At 38.4% G+C, this 20,516-nt stretch overlaps 1 protein-coding gene across 1 annotated transcript in view; it reads left to right on the top strand.

Moving 5' to 3' along the window:
• The window catches only part of ANO4 (anoctamin 4), a 117,224-nt gene that overhangs the window by 13,186 nt on the left and 83,522 nt on the right, over positions 1–20,516 (top strand). Inside the window, exons 2-4 of the mRNA XM_041474407.1 lie at positions 2,297–2,407; positions 7,951–8,087; positions 12,807–12,965. Of these exons, the coding sequence (XP_041330341.1) occupies positions 2,297–2,407; positions 7,951–8,087; positions 12,807–12,965 (407 nt within the window). The remainder of the gene's footprint in view (positions 1–2,296; positions 2,408–7,950; positions 8,088–12,806; positions 12,966–20,516) is intronic.

The raw sequence follows: 20,516 nt of genomic DNA, 5'->3' as shown, positions 1-20,516 counted from the left end.
CTGAAATCAGACTTGATGCTGTTAATCTGATACGTGTGCAGTGAGGCCAGATATTAAGGCTACTGTGAATCAGACAGGCATAGAACACTGTCATTTCTGGGATTGCTGAAAGCTCCCTATACAGCAAGTGGATCAAATACAGGAGAGGAAATTCAAATGCAGCAAAATTGTCTTGACTTCATTGTCTGAAATACAGTCAGGTTTAGGCCAGTCATTTTCTGACCCCTTCCTAGGCATTTTGTTTTTTATTATTTATAGAGGGGCTTTGAAGTCAACTATGTACATTCTCCAAGAGTATAATTTTATTAGCAGGTTTTTGGTTAGATAGTCCATATCAGTACTTTGGGACCTCCATAGCTGACTGCCACTTCCTTTCTCCCTGGCCCAATTAGTTCAGATCTGCTGGAGTGCTGCAGGGATCCTGCTACCTTCATCTCTTCTGAGGAACAAGGATGGAGGGCTTGAAGGAACAAAGGGTATTTTATATTTGTCCACATTGTCATTAATTTGCTCTGACTAGGGTTGAAATGCAGAACAAAGGCTGTTGGATGTGAGGATGCAAATATGAAATGGTATATGTTAAAAGTAGTAGCTGAGTATTTAAGAAGAAACTGAATGATATAATTTGCAAAGCTGCTTAACTGAATTGTTGTCCATTGATTACTTTTCTATTTCCATCATATTGTTTGTATGTATTTTTCAGCAGCTGGAGAATTTTTTCTTAGGCTTTAGAAATCTCTTTTGGGGCAAATCTTAGCCTCTCATCTCTGAGGTCATCTGCAGATTTCCTTAGGCTGCTATTGTATGAATAATCAGTTGTCTCACTTAAGAAATTCTCTTTGTTCTACATCGTTAAATGCTGACTCCTGCAGCTGCTATGACAGATCACTTTGCAGGAATCTACAAGGAGAATTGTCTCTGATGTTAACAGCAATTCTTTGCTGTGGAACAAAAGAATACACTGAAGAAAGCACAAGACAATTTGAATTTATAATATTTTAACACTGAAGAATAATAAAGGATGAAGCTGGTCGAAGTGTACCCATTTTGAGATCTATACTTCCAAAAAGTGAAGAAGGACCTTTAAACACTTTTGAGTAATTTTGGGCCTAGGTATATTATTTGTTGCTCCCATCAAGGCAGTAGTGAGATAGTAATTTGGCAAGGAGAAGGGGAAAATACAATGGGCTAGCCCAGAATTCACAATAAGAGCAGCTTGCTATAGGCAGACTGTAGATGAAAGAAAAATGCTTCTTTCCAAAGCATGAGTGATAGCTTCTAGTGAAGCACAATAATCTAAATGACCTGAAGGTTTGTTCTTCCACCTCAGCCTTTTTGTGATGAATACCTTTCCTAGATATCTCCCTGATCACTGAAGGTCTCTGCTAACTTCATGCTTTAGGTACTCAAGAACATCATATCTAACAGATGCCTTTGTGAAAGGTTTTCCTGCTATTCTTCAAAAACCAGAGGTATTCCCAGTAGTTCCCTCTTTCTCTTGGTCTGTATCCAAGTACCCTGTAGCCAGCATCTTGCCTTTTTGCCCGTTTTGTGTCTGCTCTTGATATGCAGACACCTTTCTCTGTTTTCAAAACTTTCTGCTTTCTTTCCTCGTGTTGAAAGAGCATTGAAATGGGCAAATCTTGTGTCTATTTAAATCTTGTGTTTGTGTGTAAATAGGTTTGAAACTGTGACCTGCCAGAATAAGTTTTTTTCTGCAATGCTTTTAAACAGCAACCATTACATACCAATGTGAATCCATATGAAATGGACTCCAGTGCTGGGCTTCTTCCTAGACCATGTCATGCCATCAGGTCGGCATATGAGATCTTACGGTGCCCTGCGTCTGAAATGCTCTGTCCATGCTCTTTTTGTCCTAATGGTTGTTTTCTGTCTTGCAACTTACTTTGTGTGCATGTTTTATTTTAGTCTGTTTGTTCCTGTGTCATTTGCAACAACATCTCTTGTTTGTTATCACATTCAGCAGTTAGTTTTGTAGATGGTATGGTGAGGTGATGCTCATGGCATGGCAGCATATGGTCACCTGAATGAGGGACTTGCCAGTGGAGACTCTGCATCATTGCTGATAGCAGAGAATGTTGTTGCTTCATTCTATTTAGCTTTAAATCAGTCCATGTTCTATCTGAAGCTCCTTGGTTTGAAGAAAATTTGGTTCTGCTAAGGTGGAAAAATGGAAATACCTTCATTCGATATGTATGTTTCCTCACCTGAAGCCCCTTGGCTGGATTTTCTACTGCACTGTCACAAACCCCATCAATCTCTTCAATTTCTTCAGAAGGAAGAGAGGATTTGCAGGTTAACCAGCTGGAAACGCAAATATGGATAAAACCAGACATACAGAAGACAGATGTGGACTTTTCAGAAATTCTTAATGCAATACAAGAAAGTAAGTTCTTCCTTGGATGCAAAATTGTGTTTACGGTAGAAGATTCAATTGAGATGTATTGAAATTATAACTGAAGGCAGACACAAAGTGATGAACTGAATGATAAATATCTATTATTAAAATCTCTCAGGAAGTTCAATGGATTATTGAATGCTAGTAAGAAATCTTTTTCTATCAGAGAAGTCATAGTAAGATTTGAATTGCTGTGTGCCAAAGGATTCCAGCACTATATATTTTCTATGCAGACATAATCAGAAATAGTAAGATTCCTGGTAGCTTATTCAATGCTTTGCACTCCTGAGTAGCTGTGTGAACTAATAATATTATTAAAATGCTGCAGTTGGGATTTGAAGACTGGATTTGAAGTTCCAGTTCTTCCAAAGTTTTGGGCTGTATTCACGTGTCTGTAGCTGGTATTTTTTGGGAGAGTCATGAGATTGTCACAACAAGTGAAGGTCTGCGTGTCTTAGATGCTGCACAAAATTATCTCTTTTTATTTGTAATGGGCTGTGGACTAAGAATTAATTTGGTTCACACTTCTTAAGTCCAACTGCAGAATGATCTCAGCACTTGTGATAGAAGTAGAGCTACTCTTATTAATAACAGTGGAAGACACCCCCCCCCACCCCCAAAACTGATGCAAATCTGGAATCCAACAAAATCTGGAATTTCAGAGAGAATATTTCATAATAGTTTGAAATTCTTATGTATGCTAACAGTCAAAATGCAAGGGCTTCCTGGCTTCCTTATTTTCCAGTTTGATTTTAAACTGGGTGTTTGGTATAGCAATTTTCTAGGGTGAAAAACAGCAGCTTACATTTTAGAGCGATAAAGGATGAATAAGAATGTGTAAAAACCCAGACTCTGCCTGATTTTTGCTACATGAATAAGGAACCACCCAGTGGTAGAATCAGGCTGTTTAGTGGTGGTACTAGTTTAGGGGTGGAAGGAAAATGCACAGGTTAGTATGATGATGGGGGTAATAATTTGAAATTTATTCACCTTATTACTTAAGCTATAGGTTTAGGATGAATTCCATGTTTTCTGATTTAAAAAGCTTTTCCTATCAGAAATCTTAATGTGAAGTTTTGTCTTCTCCCTTCTGCACACCAGCACAGCCCAGATTTAAGCCTGGGGGTAGTCGGGATGCAGACTGCAGAGGCTGAAAAGGCACTGCAGAGTCTTTCAGAGGTGAATAGACAAGATGGCTAAACATGGATAAGCAATTGAATCTGGGGCTGTTTCAAGAATTAACATTTTGATTTATGGATTATTCACAAGCCATTTGAGAAGGATGAGGGAGTGTTTTTCCTTTATCCAGACCAGACACAAGTGCTGTTGGGAAGTTAACCTCCATGTCCTTTAGCTACATCTCCTTCATCACAGACAGAAGGAATTCTGTTCAACCCACTTTGCAGAGGCTTGTTGTGTGTCCAGGGGAGTGTTGTCACCTGCAGTCTGTCGCAAATATCATTTAATTGGGATAAACATGTCTAAATATTCCTTCTAGGGTAGTTGCTCTGAACAGTCAATGATACTTTTATTTTCACTTTTTAGCATTGAATGATAATTTGAAAGAGACTAATGATGCTTTTAGAAACCAAATAATTTTTTCTTGCTAAGATAAGCTTAGAATATTGATCTTCAGTTAGCATTATCCAAAGTGAGAGTATATCTGTTGGTTTAGTGGGACTTCTGCTAATAAAATGACAGCAAACAGAAGCATGATCTCTGAGCATGTTTCCATCTTTTCACACAATAACACGGTCAGGTCCCATTTTTTTTTAATGAAAATTCTTATTTTTAGGCACTTCAATTTCAGCATCCACCTTCAGAAAGTTAAAGGAGTTGCACACAATAACATGATCAGGTCCCATTTTTTTAATGAAAGTTCATATTTTTAGGCACTTCAATTTCAGCATCCACCTTCAGAAAGTTAAAGGAGTTATCTTGTTTTTGAGTCCTACCTTATATCAGCATCTTGATCTGATGTGACTTGTGGACCCACTGATATTGTGTGTGGCCTCCTGCTCAGAATTTATCAGCATCCAATTTGCAGAATATGTAGTTCTACTTTATCTGGGATAAAACTATTTGTATAGCCACTTTTTTTCCCCTTTTATTCTTCAAGGGATTTTAAATTATCAAGTAATTTTGATTTTCTTTTTTTCTGCAAAACAGAGCATGAGGGGGAGAAAAGAGTTTGCATATTTAAGCTGATCTAAAACCAGAGGGAGAATTTTTAATATCTCCTGTAGCAATGCATGTGCTGCTCTGTATTCCTATTAAATTTCACTGCTTAAAAATACATGACTGTACAGTAGCACCAGCCTGTCTCCCAAATAACATTTGTGTATATAATAAAGCCATTATATATCATTCTGTTAAGGACATTTGTGGGTATATGCACGTCAGGGTCTGAAGGGGACAAGAAAGATGGAACCCTGATCATCCTTTTAGCAACATTTGGCCATGAGGTGTTGAGTCCATTGGAGTGGAAGGGCTGAGATACCTACAAGCAGCAGGAGAGTTATGTTGGAAGTACCATCACCATTACTAATATAAAGCGAACAGGAATTGCTACATAAATTGTCTATTTGGTTTTGTAGGACAGTATTTTATTAATTTATTTTTAAGAATTTAATGAGACTTGGGGTAGAAAAATTTTCTCAGCAAATGCTAGGGGCCCATATTTTCGGTAGTGATCAACCAATATGCCAGTTATCTGTGTATCTCTGATATAAACAATTTTCCACTGCAGGCAATCTGGACAAGCCCTGGTAGCTAATTTCACTAACCACATGAGAGTTGCTTCCACGACTTCTTCACTGCTGGGATGGATTGTATTTTAAAATGATCTTGAAATCAGATTTTTTTTTTGGCTCCTCATAAATCCTCAGGATAATCCAGTAATTCAGTGTTTCAAGGCTACTGACACATTCGCTATCTTACACTCAAGTTCTGTATCTTAAAACATTCACTTAAAAACTCTGAATTTTGCAACCCAAAGCATTACCATCACTTCAAGAAGCAGCAATTCTCATATCCCAGAGGCCTCATCTTTTATACCAAAGCAGTCTTAATGTCAGAACAAAGATAGTTTAAATTCCCTTGAGTATAGCGAACAGGCAAAACTTTCATTTTTACAGCTTTTATTGATGCTGTCTACAACAGATAAATGTATCTTGAATAATCTTCAGAAAGCTTCACTATTTAATTTTTTGGGAGGGGCTTTTTCTACAGTTGTTTTGAGATTGTACTGAGGTTTTAATCATATACATATTCACATGTCACTGTCATGGAGGCACTGATGGTTTTAAATTCAGTGAAATTCAAGTAATTCAAAATGTTTTCTGTTTCAGTTGCTCTTTCTGTTGAATACAGAGATTTATTCTTCTCACATGAACATGTGTGCAAAATCTGGTCATTATCTACATCCACATTATTATCTGATAGGGTGGAATATTTCTAGTCTTGACTTTTGAAAGAGTAGGGACAATGAAGGACATGAGGTTAGGCTGTGCTGTGCTTTGTTGTGGCAGTTCACCTCTCTTTTATAAACATCTCTAGTATGATTTTTGTGGACTGGAATGAATGAAGATGGGGAAAAAAATCTGTAATATTACTGCTGCATGTGCTACAAATTGGAATTTCTTTGTTGCCTTTTAAGCCTCCTGAAGCCTCTGTGATTTCCCCTAGGACAAGTTGGAGGCAGCCACAGTGACACTGAGGAGCTGCAGGCTCTCATCAGATATAACTAAACAACACCAGAAACTCAGAATCTCTCTTACAAACTATGCTGCTTAGGTTAGCAAATTAGCCTAGTATTTAGAGTGGATTAATTTTGACATGAGGACTTCTCTGTTGTTTCTGAAACTTTTAGTAGTTTTCCAAACAAAACTCTTGTAGTTAAGAATACAATGTCTTTCATTAACCTTATCCCTATTTTATGCATGAAAATGAAGACGAAGGATTCTTCAATATTTTGATATGGTTTTCTTTTATTACCTACAGATGTAATAATAGACTTTAGATGCTCTAAAAGACATGTACAAAAAGGGAGGAAAATTTTCCCCATGCTCATTATTGACAGAGAAAAAGTAGTATATTTAAATTGCATCATATGTCTGTTTTAAGGATGAATATTATGCATAAAGCTCTCCTGCTTGTGAGCATGAAATATAGGCCACCTGCAGAGACTGGGGAGTTGGTATTATCAGTGATTTTTTAAAGGATTCTGAAACTGGGCTATGACCCCTGAAGAAGGGAAAGGTGAAAAGGAGGTCACAAAATGCTCGTGATCACTTGGAGCAGTTAGTGGCTGTTAATTTCTGGCAGCTATCCAGTCTCTCCACAGTGGGGGAGTGGATTTTTACACCTGCAGCCTGTAGCTAGAAATGGAACTAAGATGCTGCCAGCAATTAGAGCGTTTTGGCTGTTACTATAGATTCTCACCAACAGGAATTACAATTGCTTGTCACTAAATTAGGGGAGCTGAGGACAAGCAAAAGCAACAGGAGTTTATTGCACAAAAGAAGAATGATTCCAAAAGTCAGTCAAACTTGCAAGAGATGTGAATAAGGATAGAAGGTTAGACTAATTTCTGTCAAGACTATTAAATATTTGCTCCCACTGTAGTCAGTGGAAGAGGCTCAGTAGCTACGACCTTTGGGGGTCCCTTCTAACAGTTATAGCTCTACTTTCATAGTTCTGGATTTTGCCTATGAGGCATGAGATTGGAGAGCTGAGTCCATCCACAGCTGAGTCCATCCACAGCTGAGTCCATCCACAGCTGAAGCGTGGTCCTCAGCTAAGGCATTTCTCTTCTCCTGGCACACATCTCTTCATCATGTTTTTCCCTAAACCTGTAGTGCATGGAGTGCAAAGTGAACCTGCCTGCCCTGCTCCTCCCATCTGGCAGTCACTCCAGAGCTTCATATCTGTACTTTTTATCAGGGTTAGTTTACCACAGCTTAAATCTGTAGATGTAAGTGATTGCTTCATGCAAGACTGAGGGGTGTGTGGTAGGTGGATCTGAAAGTGTCAGATTTATATGCATGAAAACATGCCAAACTGTGAAAAGAGAAATATCTGCCCAGGTTTGTTTACTCAATGCCTTTCAAGAAACAGTATTTATTTAAGGCTTTCTGCTTCTGGCTGCCCCACGGGTCTGTACAACTTCGAACTTCATACTTTGTATAGTAGGTTAAAATTCTGCCTCCTAAGAAACTTTCAGAGAAAATACTAATCCAGAAGGATAGTCATTTAAGCCATTTGCCCCAAAAGAAGCTGAGAAGATAGCTAATGTCTGTTTTATTGTGAGAGCAGATTATTTATTTTTCATCAGAGAGGGGTTGTGGTGTCCTAAATCTTTATGTGGCTCATTGAAGAAGAAAGCATTCCAACAATACTCATCAGATTTTAAAATTGACATGGTATATTCTTATACCAGAACTAAAAAGTGAAATTATTGATGGGTTATACTTGCTGTCTTCATTGGTTCAGTGGTGATTTGAAAGTATATTTTTATTTTTGTTTTTTAGTAGCTAAGGATGTCAACATTTTTTTTGATGAGTTAGAAGGTGTGAACAGCCCTTCCAAAGATGATGATTCCCTGCTTCACCATGGTAACTTGACCAGTACATCTGATGATGCCAGCAGGCTGGAAGTTGTGGGAGAGGTAAGGACACACAAAATTATTAATACAATATTTATTCATGCCCATTATAAAGATGTAATAAATGTATTGTAAATTTTGATTTAAAATCTCATTCTCTACCATCAAATGGTGTCTAATGTTTCCCATGAGAACTGGTTTTCCATTCTAAGATTATAATGCTGAAGTATAAAATATCTCAAATTCAAAAGTTTTGATTTCATACACCCTCTGTGAAAAATCTATGTAAATCTAAGGCTTCAATGCTTTAGAAAATGCTGGAAAAGTTTTCCCTATATTTATCCTTTAAGGGGAAAGAGTGTGGAGAGGATTTATCCACGACTCCGATGAGAAGCATTGGGTGTCAGTCATGAGACACATTCCCTTCCAATGAAGAGCAATTACCACCTGATGGTGTGTAATGGTGATTCAGAGAACACACCAGGGAGGAAATATTCAGAATATAGTCTCTTTTAAAATCTGTCCTAAAGCAGGCAAAGTGTCATGAACCCATGATGAAAATTTGTGTCTTAATTTCTTCCTGTGTCTTTTGTGAAGAAAGGAACAATATGTCCTTTAATTTTGCCTCCCACTGCCCTGACACCCGTGGATGTTAGGATTGTTTCCTCAGCAAGTGAGGAGATCAGGGACTTCTCTCCTTTCCTCCACCTCAGGAATGGAGCTACATCTAGGCTACCTACTGGACTGGTCTGATGATACCTGCAAGTTGTGCCAGAGGAATTTTTGGCAGAGGGCTTACTGGAACAGATCAGAAGTAGCAGAGACCACACTAGTAATTAAAAAGGAGTGGAAAACCACAGGACATTGCTGAGGGCCCTGCCCTGACCCTCTTTTGTTTACTAGTTTTGATAGAGTTTAGAAGAGGCAATTAGAGATTTATTTTTTTTTTCAGGAGATAGAGGGTTTTGTGGTGCAAATTCTTTTGTGTAACACTGCTGAGGAGAGAGATAGAGATTTTCTTTGTTCTAGAAATTCAGCCCATAGAGAGCTGCACTCCTCGAATGTTTAGACAGATAATTAAAGCAACAAAATTCAGGGCACCCTGAATATGTTTGACCTTGCTCACTATTTCATCTTCTTTAATCATACCCCTTCCTTAGCTTCCCATACAATGTACAAAGGACTCTCTTTGCCTGCTTGCACCATAATAGGCTAATCTGACATGATAGTCTCGAGTTGAATTTTGGGACCATGTACCATATGGTCTTTAACAAAAAGGAACAGGTGAAAGGCTCATGATTTTTGTAAGTTAAAGAGGAAAAAATAACATAAAATGATCACAAGGACATGCTGCTGTTAATGTAATAATATTGAAAGAACAATATCTCAAAACCTCTTTTTTCTCTTAGATGTGTTCTTTTTTGTTTTTTTAAAGGAAAAGGGAAAACCTTTGAGGAATATAAAAAGATTTAAGGGGTCTTTTTGTAATCATGGCTGAGGAAAATAGCAATGTAGGTCACATATAGGTATTAGATGGTGGAAAAAAAGATTAAAATTGAAAGTCTTAATGGGACTTAAGGGATGCTGCAGTCTACCAAAAAGAGTTTCAAAGTACTTGGTCCCTGCTGAACTCTAGAAGGAAATGTATACTGTTCAGATGTTGTTTGGTTTGTATGGATATGTGTGGTTAAGCCCTTTGGCCTAAAGCTCTCCTAGCATATTCATGTATATGAGTATTGTCTGAATGCTGATGGCTCCCAGCTGAGCACATGAGAATATAAAAACTACTGTATTCCTTGGAAAACAAGTGCAAATTATGCAACACATATAAGTACAGCCATAAAGATAGACAGAAATGCTGAGCTTCTTGTTAGAGTGAAGTCTTCACTGTTCTATTTTCTTCCAGGATCCCTTTTTAGATGAAAGAATGGAGGTTTGACATATGTGACTACACCACTTTTTCACCAAAAACCAGCAGTCAGATCTAGTGCTATATATTTTTTCTTTATCAGTTTAGGAAAACTGATTTTGATGTTGTAACACAGGTAAGGGAGGTGCAATATCTGGAGGAAGGTAGGACAAACTTATGTCTGGCATAGCATAAGCCTGTAATACCTGGATGATGCAGAAGTCCTGCAGCTGACACTGCTGAATCAGCCCTTGCTGTCTCTGTATCTTATTAGATCCTCAAGAGTTCTTGCAAGTCTAGATTCAATCTACAAAATTGTCTTAGAGTCTGTAACAGAGACCCAGAGAAAGGGTTCCTTCCCAGAGGCTGTAACAGTCTAATACGGTTTATCAACCTGGCTTTGACATACAGTGCTCCTAAAATGAAAAGTACAGATAAGGGTGTCCAAGCCGCCTTTCTGAGTGAAAAATTACAATACTGTAGCTGGTAGTGTTTCACAAGTCCAAGACAAGTAATTGTCCCTGGCAGTCATATTTGTAGTGGAAGAAGTCCAACAAGCCAAATATCTTGGCTGAATCTCACAGGTACTCTTTAATATAAGGTTCTGCATTCACTGATGAGTCAGTGCAGGGCAAGCCAATTTTCTTCAGAGAAAGAAGAAGCATAGGAAGGGGCAGATCAATTTTTCCAGTGGAGTCACTCCTGCATGCAGAGATGGATACATTCCTTATGGTACTCTCAGAATGGGTCTGAGTTCAGATGAGGAGTGTACATTTGAAGTGGATCTCTCAATTGCCCCTACCCATGATTTTTTTGGTGGTCCAGAGCAGTGCTGGATTTTAAACCTGTATTCCTTATGGATGTAAATCAAGCAAGTCCTTCGGACCAGATTACAGTGGGCCCAAAGAGAGCTCTTAAGCCTACAGAGCACACAGAGCAGATCCTCAGCATGGAGTGTTTTGCTCTACAGCTCCTTTCCTATTACACTCAAAACATATATTGACTGACTACTGAACAAGAGGCTTGCCAGGAGGGTTAGAAATCATAACAGGACCACCAAGATGACCCACAGCCTTCTAAACCCCTGCTACACCCTTCCATTATTTAAACAACCTTAAACACCCTTTGGGCTGTTGGGGCTTTTTTTATGTCTTCTCGACAGAGATTTTTAATGGAAAAGGATAAAATGTGCCTCCTGAGCTGTTTTCACATTTAATGTTCTATGAAAAATACTTCTCATATCTTGATAATATCATTTATCAGCATGATATGCAGTACAGATATAAATAGTTTGCTACCGTTTTTTCCTTAGAGATTAAATCTTTTTTCTTGCCTTCTTTTTGGGCTCTAAGAACTGTTCCACTGTATTAAGCCTGCCCTAAGTTGTGTCAGGAGTTAGACACTATAATGAAAGAATGCTAGAAAAATTTCCTTCTTCCTTTAGGGAACTGGATGTACCAAGGGGATGCAACATTTGGGATACTTTCATTGGTTTTTCTATTTAATCAAAATGCCTGCTGAGAATCAGAAAGATAACTTATACTAAACTCTTTGAATGCGAAAATTGTTTTGAGGGCGTTTCCTGTAAAAATAATTTTTCCTATTATAGTGTTCACTTTGTAATTTAAATTCAGAAGCAATTCTCTTATGGAGAAAGTATTTTGAAAATTCCCTTCTTCCCCCAGATGTGAAAGTCAAAATATTCTTTTTATTTCAGAGACTTGATTGTATATTATAGGGCAGGGCTATTTTTGACAGGAATAGCAGAGTGAGTTTTGGTGAAACAGAAGTAAATTAGCTTAACCTTCCCTTCAGCTTAGAGCTGGACTGATCTTGAGGTTCCTGAAGGTCCTTGCCCTTTATACTGCTCAGAGGGAGTGCTGTTTGTCCCATGTATCCTTCACAGTGTACATTTCCTGTATGAAAGGCTCCAACCATTGCAAACTGCCATGCAATTTCAACTTGGTTGAAAGTGAAAGCTTAAACCCTGGGCAGAACTTGTATAATGTAGACGTAGTGTTAAATTGTGAGAAGGTTCTGTAGAGAATTTCATCTTATGACTTACTGGAAAAAGACCATCAGTTTGGTCTTTTACATCTCAGGAGAATGACATGTTCGTCCTCTTATTAACAATGAAATCAAGCTGAGTTTTTCTGTCAGACCAAACATTTAAACAGGCTTTTTTTTTTTTTTTTTTTTTTTTTAATAAAGGAAAGAGACAGTATTTATTGCTTTTATTGATTTTATGTGTTGCCACACCTAACACCAGTAATTCTTTCCAAATAAATCCAAATAAATTCATCCTCAGCTATTCCTTAAGCAAGGAATATTCAGTAGTTAGTTTGATGAGGTATGGCGAGGTCAGTACAGAACCTTCATGTTGCTGTCTGCATCCTACGGGGCAAAGTAATAAAAATATCCGTGCCAGGTTTTAGTGTTTCTCACTACAGTAAAATATAATGATAATGTTAATGTTCACTCTTTTCACGTGTACAAAGACACTCAGCCATATGAAGTTCTTAATTTTAAATTCACACTTCAGTAACATTATTCTCTGTTCTATTTTATTAGTAAGAAATTATTCCTAACCTTATGGAGAGTGGTGAGGGAGGGAGGTTTGCTTGTGTTTTTTATTCTCTCCTATCCCATCCCCACATGTCCAAGCATTTTCCTAAGGCCCCCTGATGCCCCTTAAGATCCCCTTAAGTAGGGAAGCCTGTGCTCCTCCCAGATGAAGTCAAAAGCACTATATGTGAAGGGCCTAAAACTTGAACAGCTTGTTGAGTATTACTGAAAACCAATGATGCAAACAGCCATGCAGCAATTATCATGAAAAATTAACATTACTGAATTGCTTGATTTTCTCTTTGCAGGAAGTACCTGATAAGAACAAAACCAATGGACTGTATTTTAGAGATGGGAAATGTCGGATTGACTACATCCTTGTGTATAGAAAATCTAATCCACAGACAGAGAAGAGGGAAGTATTTGAGAGAAATATCAGAGCAGAAGGACTTCAAATGGAAAAAGAAGTAAGAGATATTCCTTAAAAAAACTTTCACATTGAAGCTATATAGAATCTGGGGATATGATTTGTTTACTCTGAAACTCTTCACTCTGCTGTAGCGTAGAAAAATGCTTTTAAGCATGCCTAAATATAGGCCAGAGCAGTGCAAAAGTGTAGCCTAAAGCAAAATCAGACACAGGGATTGAAGGCCAAAACAGGCCATTACAGTCATCTTTTTCAACCTTATGCACAAGTAGGCCACAGAATTTAATCTGTTGTGCTGTGCAATACAAAAAGCAAGTGCTGGGTTTGAATGGCCTGAATTCTACTGAGTGCAATCCATATTTCTGCACCTAATTTTTTTTCTAGCTTTGTGCTCCACTCTTTGCTGAGGCTCCTGATACTCTCTCCAGAGACCTAACTAGATCTCTGCCTTCCTTTATCTGTCAGCTTAGGCAAAGCAACGTGAGAAGTATTTTAGTAGTTTGAAAACAGCTTAAAGTTTCTCCTTCTGTCTTAACCCTAAGCACTGAAATAATTGGGCAGTACATATGAATCATTTATATCTACATTATTTCCAACATAATGTCCTAAATCAGTAGATCTTTTATGGACAAGAGTGTATAAATTCATGCAAAGTGTCTAAAATGCATTGATATGTTAGGTAGCAGGAGCAAGGTTTAAAGAGACCATATCTCTTTTGCCAAGACTATGAACTTCCTCAAACTTTGATAATGTGCTTAAGCAGGGCTTAAGCCTCACTTCCATCCAGAACAGGTATTGTTTAGCTTTATTTGTGCCTGGTGGACTCACACTCATGCTAATATGCATTGTCATGCTGCCAGTGATGGAAACAGATATAGGCTTTGATCAATTATGTAGGTTTTACGCATTATCTCCCTTTCTTTCACTGAATTCTTGGTACATGTGTAAAGATTCTGTCTGTGTGCTTGACATGCAGAGTTCTTTGGAGAACACTGGGGAGGGAAAAAGGGAAGCCTTTACAGAAAAATGAGAATTTTTCGTTTTTTAAAATGTTTTTGATTGAACGTGGGTATTGGTGTATGTAAGTGTATTAAGAGCATTTTACTGGTTACACTGAAAGTTACCCTAAGCTATTCTTTCAAATAAGCTGGAAGTCATCATCTTCAGTGCTGCAGTAATTGACAGATGTTTTCAGTGGCTGAGATTGCTCATTATTACGTTTCCTCTATATGTGCTACTGCCTATAGAAGTTGTAACCCAACTTTCAAGAACATGGGAGTGTTGCTGCAGCTATTCACCTTTACATCCTAGAATTCTGACCTGCTTCCACCAGAAGAGATGCTGACAAAGTCTTTAAAATTTGGACAGTGTAGAAAACAAATGGGGGAGGAATCCTCCCTATTAAAACATATGTGCAATGGTTTCAAATACATTTTTCCTACTTTGTGGTTTTTGCAGATTTATTACTGTGCTAAGGTCAGCAGTGAAAGCTATGAAATCACTTTATATTTTAAGTATCATGAAACTTATTGCAACATTCTGTGCTGAAAACTTTTTCAAATTGATGATTTAAATGCTTGCTATAGAGGATTTTTTTTGGCTTTCAAGACCATTTATTTGGATTTTGCTGCCTAGGCTGCGTGAATGATCTGCCAATTTGATTATTCATTTCAGTTTTTATTTTGCTAGTGACATGCAGTTTTATTTCTTACTAATCTCATTTGCCCTTGGTGTGACTTCTTGCCAGCATCAGTAATTGTATAGTTTCTGAACACAGAATGATCAAAATGAGGTTGTGCTACGTGACTCAGGCTAATGTTTTTAAAATCAAAGGTAGCAATCTTTTTTAACATGTAACTCTGACCTAAAACTAAACTCTAGCATGTACATTTTGTGATCACATTATTTTCTAAATTAAATTATAATCCTGAAGGAAATAAGTACATTCTTAGTACACTCCCTCCCCCATCCCCAGAGATTAACAGTGCTGCATAACACTTAGCTTTAAACTTAGCTGAGCGATCACCTAGTGTCTAAATTATTTCTCTTTATTTTTACTTCTCCTATTTTTGAGACTACACTTCATTTTGAGTGTTAATTCTGGAAAATTATAACTGCAGGATTTTTTTAAAGTTGCTCACATGCAATATACTGCTTCCACTGAAAAAAAGTTTGCTCCCAGATGAAATGAGAAAACTGCCTATTGCTTTGGCCACAGAACATATTCAGAGGTGATAGGTAGCAACTGTTGGACTGAAATAAGTTTTTTTCCTCCTGTGAATTTTGTGTGGTTGTTGGTCCGTTCTCCTTTAGCTACCGGCTGTTCATACCTTGGTGTTCGATTGTGTTAGCCCTGTCCTTTTAACATGAAACCATTGGCAGAGAGGAAAACTTACAGAGCTATCCACACTGCAATTTCAATATGCCTCACTGCAGAGAGGGAGAAGTGCATTGCAGTGGCTCCCTGACAAGTACAGCGCAGTGAAATTCCCAGGAAGTGGTGAGTGTGGGGAGCAGTGTTCACTTTGCAGCATGAAATGAGAAAGTGAATCTGAAACGAATTCACAACAGCTGAAATAACTTCAGGCACAATGTCAAGACCATGTAACTGAGAAAGGTCTGAACAGATATATGTTTCTGACTCTAGGAAAAGGTGATAATATTTTGCAGCTATTCCCCAACAAATTCACACTCACAGTCTTCAACTGTACCACACCACTCTGCCTTGAAAGCCAGATTTGGTGCTCAGTACATACAGTAATAAAGAATGAGGGGATCCCAGACCAAAGAACAGATAATTAAAATAATGAAAATTTTAACCAAAAAAAAAAAAAAAAAAAAAAAAGTCATGGAGAAAAAATAGTAATAGAACATTTTTAAAGAGTGAAAAAAATTAAAAATTGGAAAAATAAAATTAAATAGTAAAGATTTTAAATTGAAAACAACACTCTAAAAGTGAATGCTAATTGAGTGGTACAGCACAAGTCATTCTATGATACTTTCCCTTGCTTTTCTGTGTCTATTGATTCTGGATAGGATGAGTGTGTTGACCCTGTCACAGCCAGGCACTTCCAGACCACATCAAACACATGTGATCACATGCAGAGATGTTCAAACAAGGTAATCAAAACTGTAGGTAATTCCTGGAAAAGAGACTGTATTTTCTTTTCAGCCAGGTGAAACATTTCCTTTGTTGATTTATTCTCTTTTCCAATGTCTCACAAGTGAGATGTCTCACAAGTGAGATAAGTGACTATGATATCCTGGCTCTGGGATCCTCAATGACCCTGCTGCTCTCATTTTCCAATACTCCTTGAAAAAGACTTTTGTGTGGGGAAAATGGAGAGGACAGTCTCCAAGTGCAGCATGTACTTCTGGGAGATGAGGTACCAATCACACTGTAAGTTTGTAGGCACTGATGCCATCTGTGAATATCACATGAGACTCATCCCTTCCAGAGCTGGTGGGCAAAAGGTTAACAGGGTGCTGCTGTCCACATTCTGGTGGTATGTTTCAAATTTATCTTAATACAAGATAAACCTGAGACTTAGATCAACCCACTGACATGCAGAAGAGAATTACCTGTGATCAGATTTATGTGAAGAGAAAATATAGATAGCGTCTGTCATTCCAAATTAAATGCTCATCCCTGTGGCCCAGCAATTTCTGGAAAACCTGTGTTTTCAAGAGAGAATGAAGAGTCAGAATTACTTTGAGCCCATGATACTTATCACAAGAACAAGTATTTATAAATTTAACCTCTTAGCCAAAATCTGGAGAAGTACCCTTTTCCCAAATTATTCCTGCAGCATGAATTACTGTTTACCTGTCCCAAATGACCAGGTAGAACTCAGTTGCTGTCAAGAGTATCTACACAGTTCTGGAACACAAATAGAGTACCACAGAAATATTTCAGTAAGATACTTTAAACTATACTATCATAATAGGTCATGCAGGGAGGTAGCCAACATGCAGCAGCAAACTTATATTACTCATTCACTTGCAAACTTTTTAAACTGCACTGTAAAGTAATGCAAATGCAGGATAGAGGTGAGAAATTTATGCTGGATGAACAAACACAGACCACATTTGCATGAGTAATTTATATAAGAGAAAAAAAAAGAAAGTAATTTGCATTTGACTAAGAACAGTCTATCCAAAATGAACCTGATGTTGGGTTAGGATCTGGTCATGTAGCCCTAGGAACAGACTACATTTAGTTTGAACATGGCATGATTTTTTTGGCTTTTCTACTTCTCATGACTATACCAAACTATGTCATACAGCGTATTTCTACTACTAAATGTACTTAATACATTATGCTTAATGATTGTGTTCAAAGTTTTTAATTTATAGATTATAAGTTGATTTCATGCAGTTTACTTGAAAAAGCAATTGACAGACAAGTAGAAAGTGAGTGATAGAAGAGTAGTAAATGGGAACTAACCACATGAGTAGTGAAAATAGTATTCAGGCCTTTTATTTTATTTATTTTGTATATTTATGGTAACAAATGTCTCAATATAAAAGCAATTAACTAATTTAAACCAATAGCATTCCTTACTGCCCTGGAAAGCTGGACTCCTCACAGCTACTCCATGCAGAATGTCCTTCAGAAACTAGCTTCAGATATTTTACAAGTAACAGCCAATCCATTTGGACTTCTGCCAGCACATTGATCTTTGCATCTCCCTGATAAATGATGTCAGTGTAGTGCTAGTCCAGTTTTCAGAAGACTCCCAAGTTGTGGGGGTTTTTGTGCTACATGCCTGATTAGAAAGTTAAACTTCACCACCATAAGCGTCAAGCTGTCACCAGGGCACCTCTAATTGCATTCACTCCCTGCCTCAAGCAGCAGCTGACATTTCTGGTGCAACATCTGGCAGCAAAACCACAGCTGGTGTATACAATAGGCAGTAGAAATACATAATAGGTGTTCTCTGGGGAAAATGCAAAAGGACAAGCAAGAAAAGCACGGTATAAGCTTTAGTTGTGTTGTATGAACAAATATCTACTAGTGGGTATACTCTGAGTCTTAAGTTATGTTAACATGACCCTAGAAGTTATTTTTTGAAATATTTTTCAGTAGTTGATGCAATATAATTACAGAATACTATTATTTCATGACTTGTCAAGTTTGCAAGCAGACGTAGATAGGTTCCTGAAGAGCTAGTAATAGTTGTGTAAAGCAGTTTCTTTTAATGTAGCTGTAACTTTGTGCTAACGAGGTAGGACATAAGAAGCTAGAAACATGTATTCAGTAAGATACTTATATTTAGCAGCAAGTTGGAGCCTGCTTTCAAGATGATGAATGTTGAGAGAAATTACAGATGACAGAAAGAGCACGCAGAGTATCACAGTGACTTTTAGCACATCCCTGAGTGTAAAAGGAAAATAGACCTATGACCATGTCAAAGTGAGCTAAAACTTAGAAATAAAGAACAAGAAAAAGCTAAGAACTTCAAAGACTGCAACTTCTGAGCACTAACTGTGTTCAGAGAGTGATGATGTGAAAGAGGCATTATAATCAACAGCTATTGCTTCTGAACTTAATGAAATACTATCAACTTTCTGGAAAAAAATTACATCTACTCCTTTTTGTTGTTGTTGTTGTTGTTGTTGCTGTTAGCACTGCAGAACCAAAACAGTTGAGAGACTGATCTGCTTTTTTTCTGGTTTGTGCGTCATCAGTGCAATTGTTCATGAGATTCCTGTTACATAAATGGTTTTTTTCTGATTGTGATTCATGGGTAGAAAAGAATTGAGCTGACTTCCAGACCCCAAGTGGTACTTGCAGATCTGAGTTAGAAAAGGCATTTTATAAATGTAGCTTATGTAATTTTGTTCTCCGAGCCACACACAATAAAATCTCAGTGCCTTTATAGTTGATTCCAAGTTTATTTTTCAGTTATGACTTCAGCTTACCCAGTTATTGAAAGAACAATAACTTTTTTGTAATTTATTGTAGTTTTTAGATGTAATTTAATCAACCAGGCATACAGTTTAAACCAGAGTGCTTAGTCTATGGTCAACTGCCTTTTTACAATTTGCCAGGAGAGTTTGTGTGGTAGCCAGGAGCAAGCTGCAGGTCAGCTGGAAAATCTTTTCCTGACTGATAGTTTTTATTTTGTGCTCATAAAAAAAGCCATGTTGAGCTTACTCTGCATGTACCAAAAGCACCCATCCACTAGAGAAAAGGGTCGCTAGGGAAAGCTTCCACCACTGAAATTATGTCAGCTGTCCTCTGAGCTTTTTGACAGAGAGAAATGAGCATGCCCATGTGAGATACGTAATAGGAAGCACTGGGACAACAGTGAGAGTGGTGATTATCCCTACTGTGCATGCATGGTAGCTCAAGAAACATGCAGGATGTCACCTATGGATAACAGGGTTCCTTTAGGCCAAACTGGCATTTGGACAAAACTAGGCTTTCTTGATCTTTGGAGAAGATGAAACCTTGTATTGGGTTTGCATGGCAAGGTTTTGGTGGTAAGTGGAGCTAGAAGGATGGCTTATGTGAGAAGTTGTTAGAAGTTTCCCTCACATCTGTCAGAGCCTCTTCCACACAGCTCCAAGATGAGCTCACTGTTGGCCAAGACTGAGCCCGTCAACAATGGTAGCCCCTCTGTGATAAAGTATTTAAAAACAGGAAAAAGCCTGCTGCAGACCAGCACCCAAAAGAGAGGAATGAGAATATGTACAAGGAACAACTCTGCAGACACCAAGGTCAGTGAAGAAGGAAGGGGAGGAGGTGCTCTAGCTGCTGGGGCTGAGATTCCCCTGCAGCCCACGGTGCAGACCATAGTGAGGCACCTGTGCCCCTGCAGCCATGGAGGCCCACAGGAGAGCACATATCCACCTGTAACCTGTGGAGAACCCCACACTGGAGCAGGTGGATGCCCAAAGGAGGCTGTGAGCCTGTGGGAAGTCCTCACTGGAGCAGGCTCCTGGCAGGACCTGTGGCATCCTGGAGAGAAGAGGCCATGCTGGAGCAGATTTGTTGGTAGGACTTGTGACCCCATGCAAGAGACCCACCCTGGAACAATCTCTTCCTGACTGACTCCATCCCATGAAAGAGACACGTGCTGGAGATGTTTGTGAAGAACTGCAGCTTGTGGGAAGGACCCACGTTCAAAAAGTTAGTGGAGCACTGTCTCCTGTGGAAGGGACCCCACACTGGATCAAGGGAAGAGTCCTCCTCCTGAGGAGGAAGGAGCAGTGTAATGACCTGACTGCAGCCCCCATTCCCCGTCCTTACATACCACTGGCTTGGAGGAGGTAGAGAAAAGCTGGGGTGACGCTGAGCCTGGAAAAAGGGCTGGGGAAAAGTGTTTTAAGGTTTGGTTTTATTTCTCATTATCCTATTCTAATTTGATTGATAATACGTTAAACTAATTTCTCCAAGTGGAGTTTGTTTGGCCCATGATAGTAACAGGTGGGTGATCTATCTTTGTCCTTATCTAGACCCATGAGCTTCCTCTTCCATTTTCTCCCCTGTCCTGATAAAAGAGGGAGTGATGGAGTGCCTTTAGTGAGTACCTGGCATGCAGCCAGGGTCAACCCACCACAGGTGTAATTCAGTGTTATTCCA

The sequence above is a fragment of the Pyrgilauda ruficollis genome, unplaced genomic scaffold (assembly GCF_017590135.1).
Source record: "Pyrgilauda ruficollis isolate IOZ18807 unplaced genomic scaffold, ASM1759013v1 scaffold32, whole genome shotgun sequence".
In the NCBI taxonomy this organism is placed as follows: Eukaryota; Metazoa; Chordata; class Aves; order Passeriformes; family Passeridae; genus Pyrgilauda; species Pyrgilauda ruficollis.
Note: the sequence above shows the minus strand (reverse complement) of the source record. Positions and strands in the feature narration are given on the sequence as shown.